At 40.0% G+C, this 25,211-nt stretch overlaps 1 protein-coding gene across 4 annotated transcripts in view; it reads right to left on the bottom strand.

Moving 5' to 3' along the window:
• The window catches only part of RAVER2 (ribonucleoprotein, PTB binding 2), a 63,419-nt gene that overhangs the window by 24,037 nt on the left and 14,171 nt on the right, over window positions 1–25,211 (bottom strand). For all 4 annotated transcript variants that reach the window (XM_043491252.1, XM_043491253.1, XM_038415028.2 and 1 more), the window contains exons 2-5: window positions 13,249–13,315; window positions 9,348–9,817; window positions 2,519–2,710; window positions 508–634 (exon numbers count right to left, since the gene is read on the bottom strand). In XM_043491252.1, coding sequence (XP_043347187.1) covers window positions 508–634; window positions 2,519–2,710; window positions 9,348–9,817; window positions 13,249–13,315 — 856 coding nt within the window. The remainder of the gene's footprint in view (window positions 1–507; window positions 635–2,518; window positions 2,711–9,347; window positions 9,818–13,248; window positions 13,316–25,211) is intronic.

A 25,211-nucleotide genomic window follows, 5' to 3' on the forward strand; every position in this document is an offset into this window, starting at 1 on the left:
GTTATAGCCATATTGGTCCCAAGATATGAGAGACACAAGACAGGTGAAGTAATATCTTTTATTGGAGCAACTTCTGTTGCTGAGAGAGAGAAGCTTTTGAGCTACACCTCTGCAGAGGTATTAATTGCCCACCTCATCAGGAATGGTCTCTTGCAACATGTGTTAAATCCTAATGCTTCACTCTTTTCTACCTTGTATTTAGCTGTAGCACTCTGATTACCTTTCCCTGAAGAAGAGCCCCATGTGGCTTGAAAACTTGTCTCTTTGACCAACAGAAGTTGGTCTAATAAAAGATATCTTACCCATCTTGTCTCTCATTTAAATTAACTGTCATGAGGGTTTGTTGTACATATGTTTTCTGTCACTTTTGTGAAGAGGACTATCTTGAGGCAATTATAAACATGTATTTTAAAAGGTTGCTCCTGCTTTTTTTTTTTAGCTAAAGCTTGTTATATCACTAAGCACACGGAATTATTTTCTTATTTATCTATTTTTTAAAAGGCTTACCACGTTTACGAGCACGTCTATACAACTGGGGCTGCAGTAACATTTGTAACATGGCTGGGTTATTTAAACTCTTCATAATCTGCACTGGATTTGGCTCTGGAAGCAATCCTTTTCTATTGTTTCTCATCTGGAATTAATAGAAATACGGAAACATTAGACTCAAGAGTAAACAAAATCATATTCTATTGCCATGACTACCTCAAACAAATTTGCTGGTGCAAACCCTTTATTTATAAAACAAACAGGTTTAAATCTATATTTGGATATTATTTCCTTGAACTCCATGTGTCACACACCAGAGTTCAAAGATCAGTGTTCCTGCAATTTCCATTCACCAAATATATGTAATTAACCATTTCATTGTAAAGCTCGTTAGTAACATATTCCAGCATTTCCTTTACACTGAAATTAGCACAGTTGCTGCATTTCTCTCCTTCCCCTTTAGGTTTCTAGATAGGAAACAATAAGAAAAGTATAAAAATTATTAGGCATAACAGCACCTCAATATTCTCATTACTTCTCTCTCAACCTTTTAAACCAGGGGTTCTTAAACTTCATTGCACAGCGACTCCCTTCTGACAACAAAAATTATTACACGACCCAAGGAGGGGGGACCGAAGCCTGACCCCAGCTGCCCAGGTGGCAGGCCCAAAGCCGGAGTCCCACTGTCCCAGGCAGGGGGAACCAAAGCCCAAGGGCTTCAGCCCCAGGAAGGGGATCTGTAACCTGAGCCCTGCCACCCAGGACTGAAGCCCTTGGGTGGGACTTGGACTTTGGCCAACATATCTGAGTCAGTCCTGGTGACCCCATTAAAATGGGTTTGTGACCCACTTTGGGGTCCTGACTCACAGTTTGAGAACCACTGTTTTAAACCATTCATTCATACACTGAAATTATAATGCAATGTTTGTAGGATCAAAAAGATTTCAAATACACGTTCTCTTCATATAAATATTCCAGTATGAAAAGAAGCTCAAAAAAATGTGCCCCACAGCAATCCCGCCCCCAACCTGTCACCCTACCCCCTCACAACACAAAACATTCACACACATAAAACCCACGGGGCAGGTTTTTTTCCTGGAAAAAACACATTTTCCCCACAACTCTGGAAAGCAAAGAAGGAAATGTAGTCCCCCGTTATGACCAATAAAATATGCCATCTTTAATAACACTAAACTCAGCTCCTATTCTACAGAGTTGAGGTGAATAACTCTATAGAAAAGCAGCTGAATTTACTCAGAACTATCCAAAGTAATGAGAATATTCTGCTACAACCTTCAAGACAGCTTCATTTACCACTTACCTTCACATCCAATTTTCTAAGAAATAATTTGATATGACATGCAGGGCATAAAAGCTTCATTCTACACAAAGCATGAAATTAAGTCATTCCCACTACCCTGACATTTATTTTTAAATTATATTTACTTGTCTCATTTTAAACCAACCTATAGTTGTTAAAAAGCACTCTCTCTTAGTTTAGTTTTGAACTGAAACCATCTCTTACCCCTAATCCCTGCGGTTCATGTCTTTGTCTTAACTAGGAAGAAGTTGAGTTTGCCAGCTAGCTAACATGAGCTAGCCAACTCCAACCTAAACTCAACCACTTTTCTAGTGTAGATGCAGAGTAACACTTTGAACAGACTGAGTTATAACCTAAGATCTTGGTTAGAGGAAGGTTAGAGAAACCATCTTTTCATTTGTAAACAGATCAATTTTGATGTGTAGTCACTGTGAGAAAATAAACATGGAATTCCACAATGTCATTTTACAGAGTCACTTGTCAGAACAGAACTACAATTTAAGTATTAACATTTCACCGAGCCAAATAGCTTTCTCCTGTTCAAAAAGAATTTTCACTTGGTGGAGTATAATCTTATTAAAATACTAAGCTGATTATAAAAGCACTTATGGACTTCTCTTCCAATGGATTTTATAAATTCTTATACATGTACAACATATAATATAAACATTTAAAGTGTTTTCTCTTTGAAAAGGGAAGGTCTCTTACCATACGTTGTGCTGCTATGAATGCAGCTAATGTGCTTCGTCCTGGCGCTCCAGGGGCACAGTACGATACCTGGACTCTCTTTCCTCCGATAGTCATACCATCTGTGACTTCTTGCACTTCCTCAGCCTGCTCTGCAGTCTCATACTCAATCACTGCAAAGCCACCAATATAACTGCCTTCGTCCTCAGCAAACTGAAATGGCATTTCACGATACACTGAACACATTACATTCAGCCATTATTTTAAAGCATTTTCTCCTCCCCCCTGCACTGAGCATGAATTACTTGTGCAAAATCATTAACACATCTGCAGTCATAAGACAGAAAGAGGTGGATTACAAATAGTTGTAATAAGCCGTAAATCCAGTGTCCAGAAGTTGGTCCAATAAAAGGTATTACCTCACTCACCTTTTCTCTCTAATATCCTGGGACTGACATGGCTACAACTACCCTCTATACAACAATGAAATTGATATAAAGTTACTTAGAGTCCCGATGTGGAACAGGGACACCCCTCCCCCCAATGCTTTAAATCTGATTAGAAAAACATCATCTAATTCTCAGCTATTTAGTCCTGGAAGTAATAAGGCCTATAACAGGAATTTGTTTACAGCCCCTTAATGATTCTCAAATAGAGGAAGATAGGTTAGCACAAACAGCAGCTATTCAACAGCTTAGAATTAACCTTCAAGAACTCTTATAAGAAAAGAGGGCTGGGAAAATTCAAGGACTCCTCTATGATGGGTTCGATTTTACACCAAGACAGCTGCGCTGGCACAAATCATTAGTCTGGATATGCAGAAAGTGGCTCACAGCAATGCAGCTTACTTTGGCTTCAAACCTGGGCAAAGAAAACTGCTTCAACCTGCAAAGATGCAGCTGCCAGTATCTGTGTAAATATATAAGGAAATTAAACTTTCCAAAGAAGAATGTGCTAGGAAAAAAATCCCTCAAAACTAAACACCAGTGAATACTTTCTAGGGGAAACTGAAAGGTGAAGTAGAAAAAGATAGGGCAGTTGCCTTGTTCTCTCTAATGCAAGCAAAAAGGTGATTAGACAATAACCTTTTCCCAACACATAAGGCGGCAATGGAGAAAGAAAGGCTTAAAGAAGAGTAAAGATAAGGATAAAAGGAAAGAAATACAGAAAAAGAAAAGAATTCCCAAGCAGCATTCTCCACTGACAGCATTCTCCACTGACCTAGTTAGATTTACATGATGAAATGTGTCAGTTAGTAGCAGAACTAACTAATATATTCCTGAAGAGGGGTAATACACAGCTATGCAATAGAAGTCATAGTAAAAAGAATCATGATTTTTTCTCAGATGACCTCTTCTTAGCCAAAATTCAGAACTAGTACTTCACCCTTATTCTCTTTTACCTGTCAACCGCCTTTTACACTATAACCATGCTCCTCTTGAAATTTTCTCCTCATTTGGCTTTGCTGATTTTGTCCTCTCCTGGTTTTCTGAGCACTTCTTTAATTGCTCCTTGAGCATGTCCTTTGGGATGATCTTCCTCATCCCCCCTCTAACTTTCTGTGAGGGTTTCATAGGGCTCCATGCTTAGTCCCCCCCCCCCCACACACGCCTTATATATGGGTAATCTCATCTGTAAACACAAATTCAATTACCTTCTCTATGCTGACAACTCACTGATCTACCTCTTTATTCCAGACCTGTCTCCTTCTGTTCAAACTAAAATCTCACTCTCTCGCTGACATATACTTGTGGATGTCTAGTCATCAGCTCAAGTCAACATGGCTAAAACAGAGCTTTTAATCTTCTCACACAATTCCTACTACCTCCTTTCTTAATCACTGTGGACAACACCGCCATCCTGCCTGTCACTCCTGCCTGTAATCTGGGCATCATCTGCCACATGGACCTTTCTCTAGGACCTCACATCCAGGCTGTCTAAAACTTGCCATTTCTTTCCACATCAAATCTCTAAGCTATGGCCTGTCCTGTCCATCCACATCACTAACATTCTTATCCAGGTTCTCATCATCTCAGTTACTGCAACATCCTTCTCTCTGACCTTGACAATTGCAACCTTGCCCCTCTAATATCCATTTCAAATGCTGCTGCAAAGCTCATTTTCCTAGCTCACCACTTTCACTGTGTCCTCTTTTTGCATTCTTCCTTTGGGGTCCTCCTTCTCTATTGTATCAAACATAAGCTACCTGTCTTCACTTTCAAGGCCCTTCATGGCCTATCCCCACCCTAGTTATCATCTCTGGGCTTGTCTATGGACTATAGGAGTGTGAACTGCAGAGGGCATCAAAGCATTGCCTCTATCTGCCCTGTGCAGATGAGGCTGGAGCGACTAGAAGGTATGTGGTTTGCATTAACATAGTCCTGTTGGAAAGAAGACTACATTAATTCAAACTATGACCTTTTAGTTCATGCCAGCAGTGTCCACACAGGGCAGTTAGAGCGCCATACTTTGATGTGTGCAGCAGTTCACACCCTAAAGTCTGTGCAGTATAGAAACAGCCTCTTTTTCACTATCGAGATGTTGATTCCCTCCTCCAATCAGTCCATGATGCCAACCTCCATCACCCACATGTTAAATTTTCAAATGTGCTCTCTCTCCACACTTGGGAGGTGCTCCTAGTAAACATCTGCAAAACTAACGCATTTTTCTCCTTAAAAACTCTCCTTTTTAGTGATGCGTATAAAAAACTTGACAACAGCTAGGCTGCTGGTGTGCTGAGACCACTGATGATCATACTGACCAATACTATCTCAATGTTTCCTTACACTCATCTTTTTGCCTGTATCCATTTGTTGTCTATTATTTAATACTTAGATTGCAAAGGCCAGATTTTTAAAAGTATATCAACAGGTAACTTCCCCTGATTTATATGAGAGTTAGATACCTAAATATCTTTAAAATTTAACTCTAAGACTCTTGATGTGCAGATTGTCTTTTGGTTCTGTGTTTGTGTACAGTGTGTACAGTGCCTAGTACAATAGGATCTGGGTCCACAACCAGGCAGTATGATAACATAAATAAATAGTCATTGCGAATATTTGTTATAAAATGTGTTATAAAGATTTTCCTGGCATGAGTTTGGAATGGCTGCATTACATGCTTTACCATAATGGTTTGTTTAGGTCACAATTTATAGAAAAATATCACGATTCTGCCATTAGGCTCATGGAACCACCAACACACAATACAACACACACACACCAGATGCTGTAGGGAAATCCATTTATCATTGTGATTAAAGGTGCAAGAAAAATGCACTTTTTAACTACCTCAAACTGCATAGTCAACATGGTTTTATGGAAAATAGGTCTTGTCAAACCCAATTTCATTCTTTCATGAGATTACAAGTTTGATTGATAAAGGCAACTGCGCAGATGTGAGCTGTAGCTCACGAAAGCTTATGCTCTAATAAATTTGTTAGTCTCTAAGGTGCCACCGGTACTCCTTTTCTTTTTGCGAATACAGACTAACACGGCTGCTACTCTGAAACCTTACTTCACTTTTGTAAGTCATTTGACTTAGTACTGCATGACATCCTGATTGAAAAATTAGCTTTATACAATATAATCAGAGTACAAATTAAATGGATTAAGAACTGGTTAACTAACAGATCTCAAAAAAGTAGGTGTCCATGGGGAATCATCATTGAATGGTGATGTTTCTACTGACAGGTTTCAGAGTAGCAGCCATGTTAGTCTGTATCCACAAAAAGAAAAGGAGTACTTGTGGCACCTTAGAGACTAACAAATTTATTTGAGCATAAGGTTTTGTGAGCTACAGCTCACTTCATCGGATGCATTGGATGTTTTTATTGGCATTCTGCTGGGATTGGTCCTAGGTTCAATGTTGCTGAACACTTCCAACAATGACCAGGAAGTAAATATATAATCACTGATGAGAAAATTTGCAGATGACACAAAGACTCGTGGAATGGTAAATGAAGATGAAGATAAGGCAGTCATGCAGAGCTATCCGGATTGCTCAGCAACCAGAAGTCATTCAAACAAAATACAGCCAAATGAAAAGTTACAGAACTAGGAACAAGGAATGTAGGCCATATCTACAGAATGAAGGACCATATCCTGGAAAGCAGCGACCCCGAGAAGGATTCAGGTGTAGTAGTGGACAAGTAATTGAACATGAGCTCCCATTGTGATGACATGGCAAAAAGAGCTAATGTGATCCTTGAAGGTATAAACAGGGGAGCAGTGAGTACGAGTAGGGAGGTGATTTTTCCTCTGTATATGGCATTGGTGAGACCAGTACCGGAACACTGCATACAGCTCTGTCCCCATTTTAAAACAGATGTTGAAAAATTGGAGAGGGTGCAAAAAAGAGCCACAAAAATTATCTGAGGGCTGGAGAAAATACCCTGGAGCGGGAGACTTAATAACTCAATATCTTTAGCTTATCAAAAAGAAGAATGAGAAGTGAATTGATTACAGCATACCAGAACCTTCACAGGGAGAAAAACAGCAGGTACTAAAGGGCTCTTTAATCTACTGGAGAAAAGCAAAACAAGAACCAATGGCTGGAAACTGAAACCAACCAAATTCAAATTAGAAGTTAGGCACAATTTTTTTTTAAAGAGCAATAGTGATGAACCACTGGAACAAACTACCAAAGAAGCGGTGGATTCTCCATCTCTTGATGTCTTCAAATCAAGACTGGATGCCTTTAGCCAAACACAAGTTACTGGGCTCCCAGAGGAACTGGGTGAAATTTTATGGCCTTTGATATATAGGCAGTGAGACTAGATGCTCTAATGATCCCTTCTGGCTTTATACTCTAGAAATCACTCTGCCCACTAATCCGTCACCACCAAGAATACTAAAAAACCAAATATTTGAACAGCTTTCGAACAGATACTTAAAAACAAACAAATATCCACAATCACCCATGACTTCAATAAAAGGTTTCATTCTGTTTCCCCTCCTAGTTACACTTGTCTGAGGTGCTTAATAAACAATGTTAGGTCCTGGACCAGTGACCAGTTTAGGTCTAATAGGGTCTAATATCTTGGCAATCATCACTGCTAGGAAGAAAGCCTTTATACAGTTGGAGAGCTGTAAAATTCATTTTTCCAACAGATATATCACTTATTTCCTTTGCTGGCACATCAGAAATTATTAGGTCTTGAAGATGTAACTTTATGACTTATGGAAAAACTATTTTAGACATTTTTAGACAACTACATTCTAAGATGTAGTTAATGTATTTTAATCTCTCTAAGTGCTCTACAGTTAGACTCAAGATATTAATACAAACTGGATTTATGATTGAAGAATACAAAAAATATTACCAATAATAATTATTTACAAAGTTCTCTAAAACATTTCTGAAATAATGCTTCCATAAAATACATGGAGAATGAATGTATAATAAATGTTTTATTGGCACTCATCTGGGATGACCTCCTGCATAACTCCCCAGGGACTTATGCTGGTCATTCCAAACTCATGGCAATAAAGCATTTATACGACATCATATATTATGATGTATATGTGACATGTCATTCCACATTATTTATGAAAATACGCTTATGATATTAATATGACATAACTGAGATATACTTTATGCAGGATGGCTCATGTGAGATATCACTGGAAAGGTTATGATTTACTGAATATGATTATCCTATTTGTATGCATGTATCATTTCTGTATCTGAAATTAGGATTATTGAATTTATATCTATATTTCCACTATGTTACTTTGGGTGACACCTCCTGCTAACACTTAAGAAACAACAATGAAAAAGCCCAACAGGGCGGATGGCCCATCAACAAGGACAATGGACTGTAAAAGAGCTTGGTCTTCCTGTGAACCTGTGGGTCAGCCTGTGAAGAATGGCTAAAGGGGCCCTACAGATGCATTTGACCATGTCACCTGATACTGGAACCCATCTTGAATTCTGTACTTTTCCACAAGAAGTTTGGGGTTGGGGGTGGGGGTGGGGGGTCAAGCTAGGAAGCAAAGGACTCCCGCCTTATGCAAATCCTATTTAAGGGTGGGAAGTGAGATAATCCAGGTCGTCAGTCCCCTGCTACCCCGACCAAGATAACTGCTGGAAACAATTAAGACTGAACTAGGGGAAAGAACTGGACCCAGGCTGGAAGGGCGTCTGGCCTGTGAGGAAGTTTATTAGAACCACATTTAGGGTGAAAACTTGCATGTAACCAGTTTCTTTAGTGTATTAAGCTTAGATTGTGCGCTCTGTTTTATTTTCTTAGTAATCTGCATTGTTCTGTTTGCTAGCTCCTTAACTACTTAAAATACACCTGTTATAGTTAACAAATTTATTTCTGGTTTGCAATATAACCCAGTTTATCTGATTTCTAACCGGGGGGGGGGGGGAGAGAAGTTGTGTATATCCTCCTCCACATTGAGGGAAGAGGTGAATTTCATATAGTTTTGGGTTTGTACTCCAAGGGGGGAGGGGAAGGTTGGACATCTGGGTGCTGTGGCAAGCCCCTTAAGCTGAGTCTTCCCAGAGCAGATCTCTATCTCTCTGTGCAGCTGGGTGTGGCCCTGCCTGTGTGCTTGCCTGGAAAAGGCTGGGGAGCCTAACGCAGCAAGGCCAAGTAAAGGGGTCCCAGGCTGGCAGAATAGTCTGACTCAGTGGTGTCCCAAAACCCCAGGTGGCACCCCAGGGGATTCAGCCCGCCACAGTATACACATAATCACTCACTCGGTTTCACAAATTAAGCCACTCACTAGTTACATAAAAAACAAAGCAATGGGTAGGGAAGCAATAAAATATGTAAACACAATGCTATATACATCTCTATATTCAGCTTCCAAAAGACACCAATCCATAGGAGACCTACCTGGCAAAACACAGGTTTATACTTAAATGAGAACATTTGCATCAGTTCCTCTGAATCAGTGTCGTCATTGGGGAGTTTATCTACACAAAGGCACTTAGAATGAACAAGATCGGTAGTCAACTGATTAATATCCATCCACTGTGCAAAGAGGGTGTTTTCACCTAATTGCTTCCCCAGGAGTTCCATTCTAGCCTTTGCAGCAGAGTCCTTCTTCATGTATTCCACAAACCCGTAGCCCTTGGAATGGCCAGTAACTTCATTATAGACCAGAAAACATCTCTCAACATTGCCATATACACACACTAGTTCCTCAAATCCTTGTAATGAAAATGAAGTGGGCAAATTGGTAACGCATAGCAAAGCATCTGTTGGTTGGAGCTGCACTGATATCTCTTTTCCACGAAGAGAATACTGGTGAAACATCTGAATTGCATTTTGAGCCTGCTCTCCATTCTGCAGAGTAACAAACGCTGTAAGAAAACAAAGAAAGTTGGTGGAGGAACAAGTTCTCGTGCTTACACAACACTCTTCTTCGGGTCTGACGGTGATGACAGACACATTTCTGAGTCTTCAGAGGCAGAGGCATAGGTACAGACAATTCAGATCTGCATGTTAAATTGCCATTTAAAATACAGATGCTAGATTCACTAGACTACAGTAACTATTGTTATTTAAACTGACAAGTGAATTCAAAGTGGCAGTTATTAAAATGACTTCGTCCATTATGACAATGTATATATCACCATAGTTCTAGGCCAGTGGTTTTCAACCAGGGGCACACAGAGGTCTGCTGTGGGAAACATCAACTCAGCTAGATATTTGCCTAGTTTTATAACAGGCTATATAAAAAGCCAGGGAAGTCAGTACAAAGTAAAATTTCATACAGACAATGACTTTTTTATACTGCTCTATCTACTATACATTGAAATGTAAGTACAATATTTATATTCCAATTTATTTATTTTATAATTCTATGAAAAAAATGAGAAAGTAAGCAATTTTTCAGTAATAGTGTTTTGTGACACTTCTGCATTTTTTTGTCTGATTTTGTAAGGAAGTAGTTTTTAAGTGAGGTGTAACTTGGGGGTACATAACACAAATCAAACTCCTGAAAGAGTTACAGTAGTCTGGAAAAGTTGAGAGCCACTGTTCTAGGCCACTTTTGGAGTAAGGAGGAAAAGGAGAGTGCCACATATCAGTGTCGTCTCGAAAATTACTCTTCAATGCACAACATATGACATGACACATGCCTGTTTATCCAAACTTTTAGCCACCAATCTTTTAGCATATATTGTTCTTGGTGTAAATACTGTTTTTAATGTCCTGTAGCACTGCAGAATGTGAATTTTCCATAATGATCTTAATCAAAACAAATCCACACAGCAAGGCACATCAGAGTCCTGCTGCAGATACAGCTGAATTGCAAGTGTATATGTTTTCCAGGCCCACAAAGCTATTGTTTAATGGAGAACAGAATATATTCATGGACACAGTCAGACTGAGCATTCAAAGGCATGATCAGATCTTGATTTCAGATTTAATGGGCTTTTTGGATAATATGTATATTCACCTCTCAAATATTATCTAGGTAGATGTGGAGTGAAATGCTTTATCTTTGAGTAGTCTGTGATAAGATTATAAAAGAAGATGCAATAGCTATCTCTAGAAGAGATGGAGGCCAGGATCTCCCCTCAATGAAAGGGGAGACACCAATGTCACCCAGTGCCCATCCAGTCTCAACTTCAGTAGGATGCTCCTCACTACAGAAGGTAAATATACATATTTTGCATATGCCCGCTCTGAAAACATGAGTTGGTCTCTTTTCTTTGTGCAAGAAAGAAAAACAATTAAATGGTAAGAAACAATATGAGTGCTTGTTCCCTGCACACACAAGTGGGTAAGGTCTTACCTTCCAGTAGACAGAGAAAGGAACAAGAATTGTGAGGCCAGCTCCCAATAAGGAGCGGGCTGCCACTCCTCCACTTAAACTTTAGTAAGAATTGCAATCAAAGAAAAAAGAAAATCAGCAACTAAAATTAACTAGAACAGCGTTTCTCAAATGCAACCACCATGGCCGCATGCAGCCACCAGGAGCTTTTGTTGTGGCCACAGCCTCCTGGGCAGTGACTGGGGCAGAGGCGCAAAGCAGTACCTCTCCCCTCAGAGCCACCAGAAGGAGTTGGGCCCTCCCCCCATCTGGAGCCATAAATGCCAGATGAGCATGCAGCCAATGAGCTTCCCACCTTCCCGGCAGTGGTAAGGCTCGGGCTTTGGGCTTCAGCCTGGGGAGGCAGGTGGCAGGCTCCAGTCATGGGACTTTGGGCTCTGGCCCTGGACCCCAGCCACACAGCAGCGGGTGCCAGCTCTGGGCTCAACCCCACCATTGTCCCTGGCCTCTGCAGTCTCCTGCAGCCCCAGGCTCCAGCCCTGGCCTCTGGGCTCACCACTCCCCCCCACTGCCCTTGGCCCCCACTGTCTCCCTACCCACCTCCCCGTCCAGGGCTTAATTTGTCTCCTGGCTTGTCAGAGCTGAGTAAGTCTGATGTAAAAATTGATATTTGTATGGTAGTTAATATCACTTTTCACAGCCTCCCAGCTGGCTAGGAAGTCTGCTATGAAAAGTGGTATTTACAAACATACAAATATTACTTTTCGCCGCAGCATACTAGCTAGCAAGTCTTTAAAAAAAAGGCAATCAAAACCAAAAGAAACAACAACAAAAGACAAGAATGTGCAAAACGCCTTGTGTGTGTTTCTATTCTGTTTAGGTCCAGTAAAGAATGGAGAACTGTACATGATTTTTATTATTGAGTCTGCAAAAAAAAAAACCTACATACATGAATTATAATGATTTTAACATGTCTATGTGCATATTTGTTTGTTTTTCCTAAAGTTAATTAAGTATTTTAAGAAAAATTGTCATCGCAGCCACCAGCAAGAGTTGGTGGCCGCACTCTGAGGCCACCAAAAATTTATTGAGAACACCTCTGAACCAGAATACCCAGCTGCAGAAGTCCAGAGGAAAAATATTCTTCTGATTGGTAATTCTGGAGGAATCAGAGTAAACGTTAAGAGTAATGCCCTCCTCCGATGCCAGCTTCAACCAATAAGATTTCAAAACAATATCTAGAAAATAAAACAGTGAAATAGACAGGACTACTGATACATAGAAGCTTGCAGCACTTGTTCCCAAACTTGAAAATTTTGAGATTTTGCAAATAAGCAAATCATTAGGAAACTGCTGCACAAACACACCATACTTGCTAAGAGCAGCAGCCAGAAACACCATTACCTTGGCAAAGATTCCTGGAGACATATAGCAAGGCCAAAACTGACAGAGTTTTCAAGATGAAGATCATCCTTAAAAGCTTGATAATTCCCTTCAGTTCCAAAATAAGGCAAAAACGTCCACAGCCTTCAGAACTGATAAAGTAAATAGAGTATATCTGCTCTCTGTCGTATATTACCTGGAATCCCTAAATCCAGACCTGGAATAGCCATTCTGTTACAGAGTTATCCTGGTGTTAGGGGCTTGTCCTAGCAGAGTCTAATGGATCAGTCTTTCACAAGTGGATTAAGCAGTTTGGCTAGACCCGATCCAAAGGGTGCATTACTTAACGGGTCATAAATATAGATTCACAGATAATGAGCTCAATCTACCTCCCACTAGAGTCAATATGAGGCTTTCCATTTCCCATTAATTGACATTAATGGGAGGTGGAAATGGCCATAATTTATGCAGCTAAAGAACAAGTCTAGGAACAATTAAAGTAGTAGGCAGACAATCTGATGATTTCATATGTGGCAGAAGAAGCTGACTACTAGTGCTATCAGAGAATGCGAATGTTAACGTTACCATTAAACATACAGTCTTAAATACTGGAATACTGTAAATTCTTACCTGTTCTTTTATTTCTGTCCACATAACAGTACTTTAATTCATAATCTTTGAATAGTTCATGGATTTCCTAGAAAATACAAACATCAAAAAAACAAAACAAAAATGAAATTATGCTCAATTTTCCAGTTATGTTATATTGAAACATTCCCAACAAACAAGTAGTTACACCTGAGACATATTATCAAAGATTTGTTCATAAAGGAGTTAAGAGTCACAATATCTTCTCCCATATGACAGAATCAAGTTCAATAAAGTAATTCTCCACGTTTCAGTATGCGAGAGTCAGCATAGCAAAGGTGTGACATGATGACTATTTTTATAGAGAAAAAGGACATAACAGTTAAAATAACGAGTAGTCCTTGTGACATCTTAGAGACTAACAAATTTATTTGGGCATAAGCGTTCGTGAACTATAACCCACTTCATCAGATACATGGAGTAGAAAATACAGTAGGCAGGTATAAATACACAGCACATGAAAAGATGGGAGTTGCCTTACCAAGTGGGGGGTCAGTGATAACAAGGCCAATTCAATTAGGGTGGATGTGGCCCATTTCCAACAGTTGACAAGAAGGGGTGAATATCAACAGAGGGAAAATTATTTTTTGTAGTAACCCAGCCACTCCCAGTCTTTATTCAGGCCTAATTTGATGGTGTCAAGTTTGCAAATTAATTCCAGTTCTGCAGTTTCTCACTGAAGTCTGGTTTTGAAGGTTTTTTGGTGAAGAATTGCTCCTTCTAAGTCGGTTATTGTGTGTCCAGGGAGACCGAAGTGCTCTCCTACTGGTTTTTGAATATTACAATTCTTGATGTCTGATTTGTGTCCATTTATTCATTTGCATAGAGACTGTCCGGTTTGGCCAATGTACATGGCAGAGGGGCATTGCTGGCCCTGATGGTTTGGCTGATGTGGTTAGGTCCTATGATGGTGTCCCTTGAATAGATATGCGGACAGAGTTGGCAACGCGGTTTGTTGCAGGGATAGGTTCCTGGGTTAGCGTTTCTTGGTGTGGTGTGTAGTTGCTGGTGAGTATTTGCTTTGGGGGGGGGGTCTGTAAGCGAGGACTGGACTGTCTCCCAAGGTCTGTGAGAGTGAGGGATCATTCTTCAGGATAGGCTGTAGATCCTTGATGATGCGCTGGAGAGGTTTTAGTTGGGGGCTGTAGGTGATGGCTAGTGGCGTTCTGTTACTCTCTTTGTTGGGCCTGTCCTGTAGTAGGTGACTTCTGGGTACCCTTCTGGCTCTGTCAATCTGTTTCTTCACTTCCCCAGGTGGGTACTGTAATTTTAAAAACACTTGATAGAAATCCTATCGGTGTTTGTCTGTCTGAGGGGTTGGAGCAAATGCAGTTGTATCTTAGGGCTTGGCTGTAGACAATGGATTGTGTGAGTGGCCTGGATGAAGGCTGGAGGCTTGTAGGTTAAGTATAGCTGTCAGTAGGTTTTTGGCATAAGGTGGTGTTTATGTGACCATTGCTTATTTAAACAGTTGTGACCAGGAAGTGGATCTCTTGTGAGGACTGTTCCAGGCTTAGGTTGATGGTGCGGTAGAAATTGGTGAAATTCTGGTGGAATTCCTCAAGGGCCTCCTTCCCATGGGTCCAGATGATGAAGTTGTCATCAATGTAGCACAAGTAGAGTAGGGGCGCTAGGGGACAATTGCTGAGGAAATGTTCTAAGTCAGCCATAAAAATGTTGGCATACTGTGTGGCCATGAGAGTACCCATAGCATCAGCCACACCAATAGGGGCTCATTCACCTGCACATCTACCAATGTGATATATGCAATTATGTGCCAGCAAGCCCCTCTGCCATATACATTGGCCAAACTGGACAGTCTCTACACAAACAAATAAATGGACACAAATCAGACATCAAGAACTGTAATATTCAAAAACCAGTAGGAGAGCACTTCAGTCTCCCTCGACACTCAATGGCTGGGTCACTACAAAAAATAATTTTCCCTCTGTTGATACTCACACCTTCTTGTCAACTGTTGAGAATTGGCCACATCTACCATAATTGAACTGGCCTCGTTAGCATTGACCCCCCACTCAGTAAGGCAACTCCCATCTTTTCATGTGCTGTGTATTTATTCCTGCCTACTGTATTTTCCACTTCATGCATCTGTTGAAGTGGGTTATAACCTGTTAGTCTCTAAGATGCCACAAGGACTCCTCGTTGTTTTTGCTGATACAGAGTAACACGGCTACCTCTCTGATAACAGTTAAAGAAAACTAACATGAAAATCTTTTCTTATAGAATTAGGAAAACATAATGGAAGAACCCATTCACTCTCTCAGTGAACTCTCTTACTCTGAAACCCTCCTTACTGGTCTTGTTTACATTAGAAAATTACATTATATTAGAGCACAACCTCTAGGAATCATAAGTAACATGATATAAAAGATATACACAGAGACACAGTGAAGATAACATCACATCAGCAAGCTGTGGTGAACCCTAGGGTTAATTATGAGAGTCACTGACTATGCTGAGTTTTTTGCATCACATTATTTCCTACAGCTCCTCAATTTCCTGTTCTAACACAGTGTAATTTCTCAGTGTAGACAAAGCCATTATGAAATGCAGTGGAAGCCCAAAATTGCTCGAGCGCAATTCAGTGGACTTTTACTCCTCTTATGGTGAATATTCACTCCACCATAACTGACTTCTACTCTGAAAATCCTCCTTGGAATACAGCCAGTATTGACTGCTACACAGGTATTCGATGCTACATTCCAAGCGGATCATCATGTCCCCTTCCTCCGGTACTCTGTCCAAGTGGGGGGGGGGGGAGGAAGTAGCCATTATCCTCCCCTGGGGGAGGAAGCAGTAGTAAGAGTGAATCCCTGATTCTCAAACTTGAACATCTGTTCCCCACTATAAGTGAAGATGTGGTATTCCACAAACATGTGCGCCACACAAAACACTAACCGTTGCCCTTTCACTACAGTGGGCAAAGAAAGGACCAGTCTGAAGGTGAAAGAAGTGACATGAACATACTGAATCTTTTTGTCAGGTAAATGCTCTAGTGTTATAATGAAACTCCATTCAACTGAGCAAAATAATTAACAAACATTATTATAAGAGGATTCCCCTCTACATGATTTCCAGTAACACAGCATACTCTCATTTTGCCAGGCTGCTAATTCAATATATATGACTTACAGGTTAATGAGTTTCATCTCAGAAGGATCAAGTTTATCCTTTTTGTCAAACTGAATACCAATCTCGCATTTCACTGGTTAACAGCTGTCAAATGCTATATTAATAAAATATTACACTGCTCCTCTGATGCTCAACCATCCCATACTCAGATGTGATGTGAATGTGGCTTCTAAATAACAAAATACACAAGGAGCAGTCCAAAGATTTAGAACTTGTAGGTTATTTGAATGTAGCCCAGAAGAGTACACTCTCTTCAAGAGAGTTGTGATGCTAGACTCTCATCCATGAGAAGCAGATTGCTGGAGGATGCAGTTTTCTTTGCACTTTTGTTCTTCCTAGGGACTAGCTAGAGAGTAATGTTGCAGAATCTAAGGAAGTTGTTAGTTGTTCCACTTACACAAGGTGGGCAAGATCTAATGCTCTTATCTGTTTCATCTTTAACAAAAATAATGTAATCAGATTTACCAACATTTTACTATGTGATGTAGTAACAGCAAAATATTAGTCCAAATGCATAATGATGGTGTTTCCTGAAAACCATTTCTGAACCAAATCTTCATTCAGCAATAAGAATCTGTAATCTTGCTGGAAATTTAATTGAGAGTGAAAACAGAATGTGATAAATGCATCATCTTGGTGATGATTAAATTGAGATGAGCGCATGAACGGATTTTAAAAGAGAGAGTACTTTTTTAAAAAGTAAAGCAATTTTAAAGAACAATCTCAAGATTTTGTTCATAATTTTAAAAAAATCATTTGTAACAATCCTATGAAACCGTGAGGCTAAAATCTCACCAAAATGATGTGTTCTATGTCACTCATACACAGGTACATTATTGTACAGCTGCTCACAAGCGAGGGGCTAATAGCATGGATTTATTTTAGTGACAAAACATAAGAACTGAAGTATTTCTTTGGGGAAAAGGCACCAAATATTACTTGGACTTTACAATCAAAACCAAGGGAAAAAAAAAAAAAAAAGGAAAGGTGTAGCCTTTCAACCTTGAAAGCACCTCTTTGAAAAGTTAGCACAGTAATATGTAACAGATGGAAAACTAACAATAGAAACAGTTGTTCACAAGAAAAGCAATCCACTGAGCTAATGGGTTCTGCGCAGGCAAATCCCTGAGCCTGTATAAAGTCCCTTTGGCTTCAGAGGTCCACATGGAGCCAGTTGCAGGATTGAGGTTTTTATCTGTGCATTTGATTGCATGTAGTATTTTAGTGGCAGCATCATTTACATAAACAAACTTTGTAACAAATAAAATTAAACACACCACACTGACTTTTTAAATAAAAACATTTAAAAGTCTGGATTATGTCTTTAGTTTAAGTGGTTATGTAAATATCTGTCTATATATAAAACTATTTTAAGTCTGGGCGAAATTTTCAAACACACTTATGTGATTTGGGAGCATGTAACATTTTCAAAAATGTACCCTGTCTTTCTGCTTGAATTAAAACTACAGGGGCTGCAAAGGGTTCCCTGCACACTTGCAGGGCTGGTGACACCAAGCCCCAGCAGGCGCAAGGTGCCAAGACTGCAGCCTTCCCCGCACCTTGCACTGTGATGGAATGAGGATGCAGAGGGCTCTCTCTGTTGCCACAGGGCCGGTGACGCATGATCCTGGCAGGAACGAGAGGGGAAGTGGCACTCCCTCTTACCAATAGATTTTTGTTTTTGTCATTGTCAGTGCATCAGATGAAATTAATGTTTACCAACATCTGTCAATTAAAATCAAATCCTGCCACACCTAACTATTGTGGCAGAGCTTCTTCTCCGCCTTGGTGGGTTCTGTGCTTCCTCTTAGCGGCAGTGGCAGGCTGGGTGATTCCTCTCTCCCTGGGAATTTTCCCCACACCCTTGGGTTTATTGTCCACACCTTATCTGAGCAGGGGTTCCTCCCAGCCTCCCTGACAGGAGAGTGGGAGAGGAGCCCCTTAGTCTCTGGTAGCTCCTCTGTGCGTGGTAGCAGCAGGCCAGACACCCAGTTCAGTCTCTCCCCTCTGGCGGGGGGGTCTCTTCCCCCAAACCTCTGGGGCCCGGAGGCTATACGCCCTGTTGGGCAGGGTTTCCCCTGCTCTTCACCTCTTCTTCACCTGCGAGGTCTCTCTCCTGGAGTTTGTCAGTGTCTGCACTGTCTGGCTCTCCAGGAGCATGCCTGCTCCCCACAGCTTCCATTATGCGTGCCTATCTGACTGGAGGGGAGGCTTTTAAAAGGTTCTGGCAGGCCCTTGATTGGACCCAGGTGTCCTAATTAACCTGGAGTAACCCCTGTTCAATTACCAGGGGAAAAGGGACCCACTTATCCTGGGGCCCACTTCCCAGCACCCAATATGAGCACTTTCCTGTAGCTGTCTGTCCTGACCCCGTCACACTATGTGTTTTGGTGCAATCCTGTTTATGTACAAAGAATGTACATGAAGTCCTGTTTCTCTGGACACAGTGAAAACAAAGCAGGTAGTTTGCACGCTCGCAATTTCCTCCAGTCAGTTCTATGCCCACGGGGCTTTGTCTCTGCTCCCACTCAGGGCCATGCTCACCACTGCTCCTGCTGCTGTGGTGGGAGTTCTCTCTCTCAAAGAAGACTCACCAACAACCAAACTCTTTGAGGCAGGAACATCTATTACTCTGTTTGTACAGTGCCTTGCCAGAATGGGGCCCCACTCTTGGTTTGCTCACAGGCACTATTGCATTAAGCATGTTAAACAACAACAATCCCTTAATTCCTGCATTTTCAACTAGTCCCAGAGAATACTCTCCTTACTTCTTGCTCAGGCCTGGCCTTATGGCCCAGAACCTTGGGCTGTGGATTCTATTGTTTCCAGCTAACATGATATACAAAGTCCTTAACTGCTCCCTCATTTAACCCAAATGAAGGGTGTTTATCTAACCAGGTTAATGGCAATCATAACAATAAAATTAAAACCGCCTCTACTAAAGGAATTTTCTCTCTTATTTACAAATGAAAAGACTCCTCTAGACATAGCTGACAACTACCATAGTATTTTAGTGCATCATATCAGCAGCCTAAGACAAAGCTGTAATTAATGGCAATATGCACTTTCCTACAGAGGCAGAGCAGGCATGGCATAATTACACTCCTGTGAGTACTTTACAGCTGGCACTTGGAAACAGACAGAGGTGTTCCTCCAATCTCTATTGTTGCAAAAGCAGTGTTAATGTCTGCTTGCATCCTGGACAAGACCAGTCTGACACAACTCCCTTGTGCATTCTGTTCTTGTTCAGAGTGGGGCTTTTCTTCCTTTAGTATAATAGATATACACATAAACATGTGGATTATGTCAGGAACTGCGAGCTAAACATCTTGGGACAGAAACAAAAATCGGGAATATAATAATATTTAGCTCTTACACAGTTCCTTAAATCTTGAGAGCCCTGAACAAACATTCGCTAGTTAATCTACACAGCATTAGTATAATTAAAGCTCAAATAAGAAAATAACCTATTGGTGCTTTTAAAATAGCCCTTAAAAGTCAAAACAAGTTCTATGACATGGGCTATGAAAAAAAAAAGATTAAAAACACTATAAACAGTTAGATAAACTTTATGCGGTGGAAAATTTGTTATTTTCTCTACAGGGCTTAAAATTCTTCAACTCCTGCACACACAACTAATTGTCCTGCCTGATCTTGGATGAAATATTAACTTTCTCTTTATGATTTTATTTTTCATCGTATATTGTCATTTTGAGATCTGGATCTCTTAAAGGGAATGATGTCTGCTCCAGAGAAGTGTCTGTATGCCCTATTGTCTGAATTTTTAAAAAAAGTATAATGGTAAACATACCAAGAATAGACACACCCACCTTACTATTGTCCCAGCACAATTCATATTATTATTTTAAAAACAAACAGCTTATTTCACGCCAAGGAACTACTACTCCAAACAAATGTATGCAATAATATCCAACCACTATTTATAAAAGACAATTTTTCTATTGTGAACCTCAGGGCATGCTAAACATAAGTTCTATTGCCATGTTTAAACATTGCACAGGATGTTATTTTAGCAACAAAAATTAAAAACAATTATAATGGTGCCTGTCAGGGTTCCTATAGTAATGAGTCTAGTGAAGGTGCCCATATAAACCTTACTTTAATGGTTCATAACTTGGTCTTTAATAAATGGCTGCATGGTGAAACTTCACATACATATTCTTGACATGGAAACAAATTTTGTTTTTAAATTAGTTGGGCAAAACAACATATTTTGGCTAGTCAATTTTTTTAAAAATCTTTTCCTAACTAGAAAAGGCTTTGTTTTCATTGGTGCTGGCACTCAAAGCAGAAAAGTGGAAAACTGCCTGAAAAAAGACCTTCAAGTTTCTAGACAGTACACAGAAAATAATGAGTTAGGCATCAAGATTCAAAAGGTTTTGGATCATTTAAATGACCGGGCCAACAGATGATAAGTGCAGTTCAATGTAGGTATAAAATAAACCAATTTTGGAAAAGGAATCAAGCAAGAGAATATGAAAATTTGCTAAACAGGAAAAATATATACTAGTTATTGTGGAAAAATCAGAGACCATCTGCTACAGTATAAAAATGCAACATACAGCACTAGATTGTATTAATAGAGGTATAGATAACAAAACAAAACTAATTGTACTATTTTTTTTTATTTCCTGTAAACTAATGACTGGCTAGGTTAAGGATGCTCAGTTCCTCTAACCACACATCAGTTGCCAGATACAGTCATAAATATTAAACAACAGGAAGGGCTTTAACACCCCAAAAACCCTAATCAAGATTGGGCTCCATTGTGCTATGCCCTGTACTAACACATACAAAGACATATTTCCCACTTTAAGGAATTTGCAATTTTTCACTCCATGCTTCAGTTGAACTACTCACATAAGTAAGGGCTGCAAGATCAGGGAGATCCCCTTCACCTGCTTACTGTATGGATGGTAGCCACTCTGAGGAGGGCTCTAAAGATTTACCCACACCATTCCCTCCTCACTCGCAGGATAATCTATGCAGCTAGAAAGAAAGGCAAGTCTGCAATTCTGGGCCACAACCTATTCTTTGGAAGTGAAAAAGTTTAATGCACACTGACTGGTCCTTCTCTGGATATTCAAAGTCATGTTTGCAACACCAATTACAAGCCTAAGAAGCAACCATCCTTTGGACTCGCTCATACCCACTTATTTTTGGCATAATACACAGAACTATCAAAACAGAGCTAGCATATTGATTAAGATATGACAACGATAGCTTCCCAAGGACTGTCCTGCATAAGGAATGAAAAACAAACGCTTCCTTATCTTCAGAGCCAGATTAGAGTATTGATAAGCACAGTTGTAGGGAATTATAGTTTTAGATCACCACAGTAGGTGTACAGGGGAGCATGTAAACTAAATAGAAGATAAAAAATGGAGGAGCGCACTGGAGGAGTAAAAACCAGAAAAACAATACACCAAAGGAAAGCAGAAAACAAAAGAGCATAGACAGCCTAGGGCAAGAATGGTATTAGTTATCCAGCACAGTAAACCTTTCACATACAAGCAATATGACTGAGGAGAGACTGAGAAACAAAGGGACTTGCTACTTCAATGTCTGGAACACAAGGGAGTGGAAAAAATATTCCTTTAAATTATCTGGGTTCATTAAAAACTTTCAGTCAAAAAGCAATGAGGAAACATTGTGCATAACCCTGAGAGAAAGGAGAAAAATTATGAAGATGGAATAGCACTAAGTAGCAACCTGCCATTGGATCAAAGATGGACACTAACAATAAGTGGACACATGGCATCAAACACAGTGTAAATCCCCATGCCAGATGGACTGCACCTGCCTCTGACAGATTCCTAAATGAGCTGTCTCTTTTTTGGCTTGACAAGCTATAGGAAGGTTGTAAAAAAAAAAAATCACTGAACTGAAATGAAAAATTGATTTCAGTCCTCCTGCAACTCCCCTCCCCTGTGTCTTTTGTTATAGGAGAAAATCCCCTTCCATAAATTTATACATATTGCCTCTAGTTGCAGAAATTAACACAGGATAAAAGCAGAAATATGCATGACTGTAGAACAATGTAACAGCTTTTAAAAATAATCCATTTAGTGCAAAACACCTTTCTTTTTCAGAGCAAGTGAATCATTTGATACTTTAGCTTAGAAAAGCAGACAGGGGGCATTAAAACCAAACAATTCTACTCAGACTCCTAATCCTAAACTAAAGTCATGAGATCTTGCTGCAAATTGCTGAAAACTAAAATAGAAGCCTAATTTACCATATATATCAAGAATGCAGCCTAGCAAAATCAAATCTTGTCTATATAGCAGTTTACAACTCTATTTGTATGATGGAAGTTCTGTGCAGCTATTCCACAGTGCTCAGGACAGAGAATTATGGGTACTTTCCAGTGTACCTACCTGTGTCTAAGAACACTCTTGGAGGTTTTATACAAGTTCCCAAATCATTCAATTAATGATGTATGTTTGAGGGCATCATGGGCATTCCCAACATGGTGGCTAGCAAAGCAGTTCATGCTGCTGTATTCTCCAACAGTGCAAATATATTAATTCCTCACAACTGATAGCACAGAGACACCCCAGAAGACAGATTAATAGCAGGAGACTGCTAGCAATGAGGTAGCTGCTATATCACCAAACACCAGCACACAATAAACAAGCAACCATTCAATGATCAAGGTTGCCGGTAAGTCTCTATGTGATGAGGTTTGACATTACAGTGGCAATCTATCTATGATAGTGATGCTCTGATATGTGTTTTCTGGCCAGGAAAGATGCACCATATGATGGTTTGGTAAAAATATTGAATATTGGAGGGGGAGGGAGGGAGGACAGATCTATTTCTTGCCTTACCCCAGAGAATATAATTACATTCTTGTCCTCCTGTGATTCTTTGGCATCTTGTCTACTGCCTTTTTACTTTGGGTAGCAATGAAGCAGTAAACTGACTAATAAGAACAGATGACACCACTCCAATTTCGTAAGGACAACTAAATGCTGAGGTGTGTGCTTTACAAAGACTGAAGGAGCATTTCTTTAGAGACCAAGCTTTGTAAAAGGATGCTGCTGCTCACAAGTGGCCCAACATTCTTGACATGGCCAGCTAAGCTCCATGGAAAACTAGGAAAGTGATTGGGATTCTGGTGCACTCTGACTATATTTTCCCAATAGCGAGGATAATGGTAAAGAAATAGTCTACAGACTGAGCTCCTGATTTAGCAAAAGTCATTGATATATTATTACTTGGAAGTCTGAAGTATCATCAGTGTGATATCTGAGCATCTTACGGTCTCCAGAACAAGGCCTGTTCTCACCAGAATACCTCTCCTGCATAGCTTGTGAGTAGAAAGGACAGACTGAGTGAAGTTGGGGAACCTTGATCATCTGTTAGAGGAACACCTGAACAGCTATTTTTGAATATAGCTTTCACATAGGTGATATGGTAGAAAATGATTTTGAAAAAAAGTACATTGTTGTAAGCAACAACGGATCTGATTAACAATCTTATTCCTGCTGACAAACAAACAACACCAGGCCTGGTATCAAATTTCCAACCAATTTTACAATTTTGACAATATAAAACTAACCAAAAGTTAAAGCACGTACACTCTTTGGACCAAAGTTTCAGACAGGTAACGGCCGTAGTACACATGAGTTTAATAAACCAAATTTTTTACAACATGCATTTGTCTATTAGTAAACAGGAACACTATGCTGAAATAGAAAATTTAGAACAGTGTGTACCACGGTCTGTCATGTCAAGAACAATGAGATAAAATAATGTGCTGAAGGAATCAGATGAAGGTGCATACTGGGAACTTGGTAACAAGAGCAGAACAAAAAAATGTATTTAACTGGTACATGCTGGATTTAAGTGGGCAAAGGATTGGAGAACATGGCAGCTGAAGCTGTGAACTGAGGAGTGATGGAAGTGGAGACTTTCAAGGATGACAATGAAGGTAGTGGTTAAGCGTTCATCAAGGGCCCAATCTAAAAAACCCTTATTCACATCAATAGCAAGTGGAATTGCAGGTTTGCAGGTTGAGCAACATGCCCCTGAGGTTTGCAGACTCTTTAGTACAAATTTTTGATTTTTTCCTATTCTCCTTCCACACTTTTACTTTATGCCCCAAGTAGGACAGCATTCTCTCATTAGTCTTGTTCATCAGGTGCTGCAGACTGCACTGGACAGCTTCTTCAGAATCTTCATCCTGTAGAGGCAAAGGTTCTATATTTTCTTAGAAAAAACAGATGTTACTAGATGATGCATGGACAGGGAAACTTTCTAACATCTATTGAGGTTCATATATGATACTCATCACCATACTATCTGGACAACTCCACATCTGTGGCCAGGAGGTGGCAAAAAAACAAACAAACAAGTTATATTTAATCACAATCTGTAATAGTCTACACAGCTGTGATTAAAGTTTCAAAAACTTCATGACCAAGATACATTTTGCTCTATGGCCTTGGGAAGCACGTAAAGTTTCCTAACCTCCATTTGAGAAAGTCATTCCACCAAATGCAGACAAAACTTCAAGGTGCAACTGGAGATTAGGAGCATAATACACAGTCAATAGATAGCTTCATTAACAGGGGAAACATCCATTTGCAAATGTCTCCCTTACACATATTCATCTTTGTAACCAATAATGTATGTATGTATGGTCAAGCCTGATTCCACCTCAATAAGGACCTCATTCTGCAAGGTGCTATATACCATCAATGCCCACTTTCCCCTGTTGATAGGGTTCCATTGGTTTGCCTGTAGTAAACATTCTGTCACAA

Source organism: Dermochelys coriacea, chromosome 8 (genome assembly GCF_009764565.3).
Source record: "Dermochelys coriacea isolate rDerCor1 chromosome 8, rDerCor1.pri.v4, whole genome shotgun sequence".
NCBI lineage: Eukaryota > Metazoa > Chordata > Testudines > Dermochelyidae > Dermochelys > Dermochelys coriacea.